The sequence below is a fragment of the Vicia villosa genome, linkage group LG6, assembly GCF_029867415.1.
Source record: "Vicia villosa cultivar HV-30 ecotype Madison, WI linkage group LG6, Vvil1.0, whole genome shotgun sequence".
NCBI lineage: Eukaryota > Viridiplantae > Streptophyta > Magnoliopsida > Fabales > Fabaceae > Vicia > Vicia villosa.
The window spans coordinates 1,103,967-1,113,185 of record NC_081185.1 but is presented as its reverse complement, the minus strand read 5'-3'; the positions used below and the strand labels follow the sequence as shown (position 1 = coordinate 1,113,185).

The window sequence follows — 9,219 nt, the reverse complement described above, 5'->3', positions numbered from 1 at the left end:
ACTGTGAAGCTTGGGAATAATACAACAATGGTTGTTGTGGCAAAAGGAAGCACACATGTGCAAATTAATGATATTACTTAATTAATATTCAATGTTTACTTCATCCCTGAGCTTAAGAAGAATTTGCTAAGCTTAGGACAACTTCAAGAAAAGTGGTTAGCAACTTTAATTTAAAATAGAATTTGAAAAGTATTTCACCTGATCTGGATAAAGGATTTATTATGCACACTAGTATGAAGGAAAACAAGATGTTCTAGTTGCCAATTTTTACAACACCAAACCAAAATCCCATGTTTCTACAAGCTGAAATGGTGTCCGAGAAAGAAACTCAATTGTGACATTGTCACTTTGGGCATTTTAACTATAAGGGTCTCAATACACTCTCAAGTAAGAAGATGATCATTGGGTTACCTTCCCTGAAGTCTCCGAAGAAGAAATGTACTATGTGTTTAATTGGAAAACAACATAGAGAGTCAATACCAAAGAAAATCTCATGGAGTGCCTACAAAAAATTCAGCTAATTCATGCTGATATTTGTGGTTCCATCACACCATCTTCAAATAGTTACAAGAAGCATATCTTAAGCTTTATCAAAGACTTTTGGTAGGTTCAAAAATTTCAAGGCGTATGTTGAGAAAGAAGTCGGAGCATTCATCACTTGTTTAAGGATTGATAGAGGTGATGAATTTACCTCTAATGCGTATGAAGAATTATGTAAGAATCAAGGAAATTACATGCAATTGATGGCTTCATATACTTTTCAACAAAATGGATTTGTCGAGAGAAAAAACAGGACGATCATGAATGCAGTACGAGTTGTACTAAATGAGAGACAAGTTCCAAGAGTATTTTGGCCCAAAGCAGTAAGATCGTGTGTAGACGTACAAAATAGAAGTCCAACTTCATTAAGAATCATAGAACCCCACAAGAAGCATGAACATGTGTAAGGCTAAGGGTTGACTATTTTAGGATTTTTGGATGCGTAGCTCATGCTCATATACTAGACCAAAAGATAAGCAAGCTAGAAGAAAAAAACAAAAGGTGTGTATTTTTGGGAGACAATATTGAATTTAAATCTTATAAATTATATGATCCTATTACAAATAAAGTCATTATGAATAGAGATGTAGTTTTTGAAGAAGACAAGATCAGAGACTGGGGATGAAGAAGAATGCAAAATTGACGTTCTAGATTGGGAAGAAGTTTTTAAGAAAGACCATGGTGAATGATTTACAAAAACTAATGAATGAAGTGCAACGACTTGTAGAAAGTATGAAAATATAAAATCTTTTTGTTATTGTTTACTTTATTAATGACATTGTCAAATTAATCTTTTATGGTTTATGTGTATGTTTTAACTTTTAGAAATTAATAGAATATGTCTAACTAGTGTTGATGTTAACAATGAAAGAATGACAACACGACAACACGACGTGGATGAAGCAATATGAGATTGAATTTAATTTGATCTCTTCAAATTGAAAATAAATTCAATGTTCTATATTCTAACTAAGTGTTTATTTCAACGTATTTTATATAATGATGAACTTATTATAGTTGTATTAATCACTACCAAATGACAACTTTTATACATGACAGTGTAGAATACACAAATGAATATAATGCTTGGAAAAAAAAACTTCCCGTACTTCTTCAAGAATTTTAAAAACGAAAAATTTATACAAGGATAAAACGGTAAAAACATTCTTAATAAATCTCCCTTTAATTGGAAGAGCGTCCGGACAAGTTCTCAAGTATGTGGAGACATAGGCCCAAATTTGAGTGAGAGTAAGAAGTGTAAGGCCCACTAAGCCCATTATCGCCGTTTTCCTCTGAACCTTCCTTTCCTCTTCATTCTTCTTCTGCACTCACTCATCTACAAGGTAAATTTTCATTTCGTTCTCAGTTTCTTCTTATATACTTAACTCTTCAAATTCATCATTTTTTTTTCAAATCAATCTAACCAGTCAAATAACGCATTCCATTTTCATCATTCAAAATCATAACTTGTAGAACTCAATTCAAGTTTTTGCTTACATTGTTGTCTTCAAATTGATTTGGGATTAGGGTTAGGGTTAGGGGAAATGTCATTGTCACATTTATTAATTGTTTTGAATTGAATTGAATTGAATTGATGATCTTTTGGTTTGTGCAGTTTCTTTGAAGGTTCCTTCATCTTGTACTTTGTACTTGCTCAATTTTGACTATGGCCTATGATATTGATGAGATCAAGAGTAAGAACTTCAATGCAATGCAATGCATGCTCAATTTTGACTATAGTCTTTTTGATTTATATTTGAATTTCAATGTGAATCTGAATGTGAATGAAGCTCACTGTCACTGCATTGGTCAATCTATCACATTTATGATTGTTTCAATTTTTTCTTTGAGTTTAGTCCTTTTGTTCTAAGAGTTTCAGCATGTAACGCGCATTTAGTTCTTTATCGAAATTTGGATAGTTAACATAGTCAAATATGTGGTTAATTAAGCTTAGTAGATGGTCAATAATTATAACAAAATGCCGCTATTCTTGAATCATCGACTGGACGGAATTAGTTAACCATGATTTTGAATGTCATTGACATCAATTTGTATGGTTCAAAAATACGATTGAAAATTGAGGTAACCAACATGGTGTGATACAAGTGGTGGATATTTGAGTGTTTTAACTATTTTGTCAAGGATCCGATTCTTGGCCGGTGTGCTTGAGAAAACATATGTTGGGTGAGGTTAACCCCTTAAATGGACCTCATTTATCTCGAGAGGTTGGTCTCCATAGTTCCGCAGGGATATACCTTGGCTTACCAAAAAATATTGTGGTTTATGACGTTTAAAATTGTGGTTAATTGTGTTAAGTAGATGGTTAGTGAGTGGCGAAGTCTTGTTATATATGTTAGCTATCGAATGGATGTAATAAACTACATATTTGAATTACTAAATGTAATTAACCACATATTTGTATTGTACTAACCGTTAAAATTGATGTCAAAATTTGATGCGAAAATTTCGTCAAAATTTAATGCGGAAATTTCGTCAAAATTTGATGCGAAAATTTCGTCAAAATAACAAAACTCTTTATTTTCTTGACAAATATTCAAGCATTTCTTTGACCTTATAAAATGTGACAAACATGCAGAGATTGGCATAGGGCTAATTGGTTTCGGCATCTTCTTCACGTTTCTTGGCATAGTTCTCTTCTTTGACCGTGGTTTGCTTGCTCTAGGAAATGTGAGACTTGCTTGAAGGATCTAAATTTTCTTATCTTTTTATTTAGGATACTGATTGGTATTGACTTAATTTTGGTTTTGGCATTTGGAGTCAGATATTTTGGTTGGCAGGAGTAGCAATTTTACTTGGTTGGCGCTCCATGTGGTCACTCTTCACTAACAGAGAAAACTATAAGGTATAGCGGATATGAATTGTTCTGCCCATTAATAAAATATTTGCTTTTCCATGCCCTCCTTATCCACATTGCATCTCTTGTGATATAGATTAATGAATACAAGTAGGATGTCTGTCAGACGTTAAAAATTGTTTATATGTGTTTTACCTACGAAGCGCAGACACGGGTAACAATTTAAGAAAACAAAAGTGATTGAATGTAACAGCTACATTTTTCAAACACTAGACACGCCTTTAATCAAAAGTGTCAATGCTTTATAGTGTTTTACGCTAAGGATATTTTAAGGGAGTATTGATGTAGCGATTGTTGTCCTGTAAATGGAAATACAAGTTTGAGTTGTGCTAGGTTTCTTTTAGGAGAAACAATAGAGAAACAGTGTTTATTCGTCCCTATAGTTTATTTTTCTAATATATAATTGCTGCCTAATTCCTAGTTGCTGAGAACTCTTGATGAAAAATATATTCGGTTTTCTGTTTGGGAGGGGAGATATCAGGAGTCTCAAATTTCGTGGATAGGAAGTGTTTATCTTAATTTTCATTTGTTTTCAGCTGCATGGTTATATACTTCAGACCCGTGAATTGATGAATTATTTTTGCTGACTTCTAAAGAAGCATAAAATCTAATAAATTTTTCTTCAAGAGAGCTGGTTTTGGTTTCTTGTCTAGTATATCTTTTATTCTTTATTCTTCTGCTACTACATCATATCCTTAATTCGTAATTCCTTCCTCTCATTATACAGTTTGATATAAATTTTATAACTTCTTTATGGATGGACAATGAAGCATTCTATATGGAGATAAATAAACATTATTTTCCTCTTTTGCAGGGTTCTGCATCATTTGTTCTAGGCCTCTTTCTCATTTTTGTGAGGTGGCCAATACTTGGTATAATAATTGAAATATACGGTTGTGTTTTTCTCTTCAGGTTAGTTGATGGCTTTCTTCTTGAACTCTACTAGACCACAAAATTTATCGTTATTAACTTATCATTAATGATTTTTGGATGCAGTGGTTTTTGGTCGTCTGTCAAAGTGTTTCTCTACCATATCCCAGTTGTTGGATGGATTATACGGTTTATTGCACGTAAGTTTTTTCTAAAGAAACCCCTTTGTCTCTCTTGGTCTTCACTCTTCCCCCTCCTGCTCTTCCATTTAGTTTACGTTTTTGTCTGTGTACGTCTGTGTGCGTGTGTGTATGTATGGAAATAAATATTTGATGATTTATATATCGAACTTATTATTCCCTTCTACTATTTTGCAGCTCCTTGATTATTACAGAAAGAGATTCGATTGTTGCTTCCTAGTCTATGGTTAAAAAGGGGGTTTGGTTACTTTGCTATCGATAACTTCTCTGAAATTTGTCTTCAAATGTATATGTTGATGCTTCAAAGCTCATAACATCCTTATTTCAATCATTGTAAACAAGAACAGAGAATTACTAGAATAGAAGTCGATTATGTTGTTCAGATGTCTACCAAAATTAAAGGGCGCTTCTGATGTGGACTATACATGTTTGAGTTACGTTGTACATTGTGTTTCCGGTGAAAACCACACTTGAGTTTCAACAAAACAATGCGATTATGTGTGTTTTGGCCAGTATTTGGGGTTGACAGTTAAATGTCATGTTAAAACTTAGTTTTTTTTTTCTGAGTATGTGAAGTAAAGTTCTTTTTATTTGAATACTTTTGTAAAACTGTTTTAGCTCTAAGTTTTTTTTTTTTTAATTATTTTAAAAACATTGCTACCATTTGTATTCTTCCTACCTTTGGTTCAACTCAAATGTATTTTATGTTCTTTAGTTATTAAGTACAAAAGTCTCTTTAATTTTGTGTATTTTTTTATTTATGTTTATTTTACAAATTCATGCATAACAACATAGATTATACATCTTATTTTAGTTAGGAGAGCTTCCTTGAAAGCCTTAAGATCTCTAAAACTCAATCTACATTTCTTCATATTCTGGAAAAGTTGATTCCAATTACTATTAATCTCAAGTTTCATATTGACACTCGAAAATCTTCAAAGTTACTAATGTATACAATTTGCACGAACTTCGTGTATTTTAGGTAGTATATAGTACACGAAAATCTTCAAAATTTCAAAGTTTGCAAGTTTAACGAACTTCGTGTGTTTTATGTAGTATATAACAAACAAAAATCTTCAAAAAAACCATTTTTAGAAAGTTTAACGAACTTCGTGACTTTATGTAGTATAGCACACGAAAAATCTTCCAAAATACCAATGTATGCAAGTATAACAAACTTTGTGACTCTTATGTATTATGGCACACGAAATTTTTTCAAAAAGACCAAATATTGCAAGATTAACTAACTTCGTGAATTTTATGTAGTATAACACACCAGAATCTTCCCAAATACCAATGTTTAAAAGTTTAACGAACTTCGTGTATTTTATTTAGTAGAGCACATGAAAATCTCCAAAATATAAATTTTGCAAGTTTAACATACTTTGTGATTTTTATGTAGTATAGCACACAAAAATCTTTAAAAAAAAGAACAAACTTTGCAAGTTTAAGGAACTTCGTGACTTTTATTTAGTATAACACACGAAAATGCTTCAAAATACCAATGTTTGAAAGTTTATCGAACTTCGTGTATTTTATGTAGTATAACACATGAAAATCTTTCAAAATACCAAAGTTTGCAAGTATAATAAAATTTGTGCAAACTTCGTGTATTTTATGTAGTATAGCACATGAAAATCTCAAAAATATTAAAGTTTGCAAGTTTAACAAACTTTGGGAATTTTAGGTAGTATAGCACACAAAAATCTTCAAAAAAGAACAAACTTTGCAAGTTCAGAGAACTTCGTGACTTTTATGTAGTATAACACGCGAAAATCCTTCAAAATACCAATGTATGAAAATTTATCGAACATCCTGTATTTTATGTAGTAAAGCACACAAAAATCTTCCAAAATATCAAAGTTTGCAAGTTTAACGAACTACGTCACTTTTCTGTAGTATAGCACACGAAAATCTTCAAAAAGGCTAAATTTTGCAAGTTTAACGAACTTCGTGACTTTTATGTAGTTTAGCAAACGAAAATCTTCCAAAATACCAATGTATGTGAATTTATCGAACTTCATGACTTTTATGTAGTATAGCACACAAATATCTTCCAAAATATCAAATTTTTTAAACTTTAACGAACTTCATGCCTTTTATGTAGTATAGCACACGAAAATCTTCAAAAAGACCAAATTTTACAAGTTTAACGAACTTCGTGAATTTTATGTATTATAACACACAAAAATCTTAAAAAATACCTATGTATAAAAGTTTCACGAACTTCGTGTATTTTATTTAGTATACCATACGAAAATCTTCCAAAATTCAAAATTTTGCAAGTTTAACAAACTCTGTGACATTTATGTAATATATAATACACGAAAATCTTCTAAAATACCAAAATTTTGCAAGTTTAATGAATTTCAAGACTTTTATGCAGTATAGCACACAAAAAATTAATAAAGGACCAAGTTTTGCATGTTTAACCATCATCGTGACATTCATGTAGTATATCACACGAAAATCTTCGAAAATACGATGTATGCAAGTTTAACAAACTTTGTGACTTTCACGTAGTATAGCAAACGAAAAATCTTCGAAAAGACCAAATTTTCCATGTTTAATCAACATTGTATATTTTATGTAGTATAGCACATGAAAAGCTTCCAAAATACCTAAGTTAGCAAGTTTAACGAACTTTGTTAATTTTATGTAGTATAACACTCGAAAATATTCCAAAATACCAATGCTTAAAAGTTTAACGAATTTCGTGTATTTTAGTTTGTATACCGCACGAAAATCTTCCAAAATTCCAAAGTTTGCAAGTTTAACGAACTTCCTGAATTTTATGTATTGTATCACACGAAAATCTTCAAAAGGACAAAATTTTCCAAGTTTAACTAACCTTGTGAATTTTATGTAGTAAATCACACGAAAATCTTCCAAAATACTAACGTATAAAAGTTTCACGAAAATCCTGTATTTTATGTAGTATAGCACACGAAGATCTTCCAAAATACCAAAGTTTGCAAGTTTAACGATCTTTGTGGCTTTTATGTAGTATAGCACACGAAAATCTTCCAAAAGACCAAATTTTGCAAGTTTAACGAAATTTGTGACTTTATGTAGTATAGCACACGTAAATCTTCCAAAATACCAATGTATGCATGTTTAACAAACTTCGTGACTCTGTTGTAGTATATCACACGAAAAATCTTCAAAACGACCAAATATTGAAAGTTTAACTAATTTCGTGACTTTTATGTAGTATAAGACATGAAAATCTTCCTAAAGACCAATGTATAAAAGTTTAACGAACTTCGTGTATTTTATGTAGTATAGCACATGAAAATCTCCAAAATATCAAAGTTTGCAATTTTAACAAACTTTGGGTATTTTAGTTAGTATGGCACACAAAAATCATCAAAAAAGAACAAACTTTGCAAGTTCAGAGTACTTCGTGTCTATTATGTAGTTTTGCAGACGAAAATCTTCCAAAATACCAATGTATGCGAATTTATCGAACTTCATGACTTTTATGTAGTATAGCACACAAAAATCTTCCAAAATATCAAATTTTTTAAACTTTAACGAACTTCATGCCTTCTATGTAGTATAGCACACGAAAATCTTCAAAAAGACCAAATTTTGCAAGTTTAACGAACTTCGTGAATTTTATGTAATATAGCACACAAAAATCTTAAAAAATTCCAATGTATAAAAGTTTCACGAACTTCGTGATTTTATTTTGTATACCGTACGAAAATCATCCAAAATTCAAAATTTTGCAAGTTTACAAAACTCTGTGACATTAATGTAGTATATAACACACGAAAATCTTCTAAAATACCAAAATTTTGCAAGTTTAATGAATTTCAAGACTTTTATGTAGTATAGCACACAAAAAATTTATTAAGGACCAAGTTTTGCATGTTTAACCAACTTCGTGACATTCATGTAGTATAGCACACGAAAATATTCGAAAATACGATTTATGCAAGTTTAACAAACTTCGTGACTTTTACGTAGTATAGCAAACGAAAATCTTCGAAAAGACCAAATTTTCCATGTTTAACAAGCATTGTATATTTTATGCAGTATAGCACATGAAAATCTTCCCCATTACCTAGGTTTGCAAGTTTAACGAACTTCGTTAATTTTATTTGTATAACACACGAAAATATTCCAAAATACCAATGGTTAAATGTTTAACGAATTTCGTGTATTTTAGTTTGTATACCGCACGGAAATCTTCCAAAATTCCAAAGTTTGCAAGTTTAACGAACTTCCTGACTTTTATGTAGTGTATCACACGAAAATCTTCAAAAGGACAAAATTTTCCATGTTTAACGAACATTGTGATTTATATGTAGTAAATCACACGAAAATCTTCCAAAATACCAAAATTTTGCAAGTTTAATGAATTTCAAGACTTTTATGTAGTATACAACACAAAAAATTTATAAAGGACGAAGTTTTGCATGGTTAACCAACATCGTGACATTCATGTAGTATAGCACACGAAAATCTTCGAAAATACGATGTACGCAAGTTTAACAAACTTCGTGACTTTTACGTAGTATAGCGAACGAAAATCTTCGAAAAGACCAAATTTTCCATGTTTAACCAACATTGTATATTTTATGCAGTAAAGCACATGAAAATACCAATTTATAAAAGTTTAACGAATTTCATGTATTTTAGTTTGTATACCGCACGAAAATCTTCCAAAATTCCAAAGTTTGCAAGTTTAATGAACTTCCTGCCTTTTATGTAGTGTAGCACACA

The 9,219-nt window shown here is 31.0% G+C and overlaps 1 protein-coding gene across 2 annotated transcripts; it reads left to right on the top strand.

Moving 5' to 3' along the window:
* Nucleotides 1–1,754: 1,754 nt before the first annotated feature.
* On the top strand, nucleotides 1,755–5,054 carry LOC131611105 (vesicle transport protein GOT1). 2 transcript variants are annotated; one of them, XM_058883222.1, is made up of 7 exons: nucleotides 1,755–1,883; nucleotides 2,156–2,234; nucleotides 3,137–3,228; nucleotides 3,323–3,403; nucleotides 4,230–4,327; nucleotides 4,412–4,485; nucleotides 4,663–5,054. In XM_058883222.1, the coding sequence occupies exons 2-7, from the start codon at nucleotides 2,207–2,209 to the stop codon at nucleotides 4,668–4,670; spliced, it is 381 nt and encodes a 126-aa protein (XP_058739205.1). In that variant the 5' UTR covers nucleotides 1,755–1,883; nucleotides 2,156–2,206; the 3' UTR covers nucleotides 4,671–5,054. The 2 variants fall into 2 exon arrangements, with proteins under 2 accessions (XP_058739205.1, XP_058739206.1); XM_058883223.1 differs by lacking the exon at nucleotides 1,755–1,883 and adding an exon at nucleotides 1,901–2,009.
* The last annotated feature ends 4,165 nt before the right edge of the window (nucleotides 5,055–9,219 follow it).

Coding starts and splice junctions, on each gene's coding strand:
- LOC131611105 (XM_058883222.1), top strand. CDS start 2,207: ATGGCCTATGATATTGATGAGATCAAGA. Junction 3,229..3,322: donor GTTTGCTTGCTCTAGGAAAT/GTGAGACTTGCT, acceptor ATTTGGAGTCAG/ATATTTTGGTTGGCAGGAGT. Junction 4,328..4,411: donor GGTTGTGTTTTTCTCTTCAG/GTTAGTTGATGG, acceptor TTTTGGATGCAG/TGGTTTTTGGTCGTCTGTCA.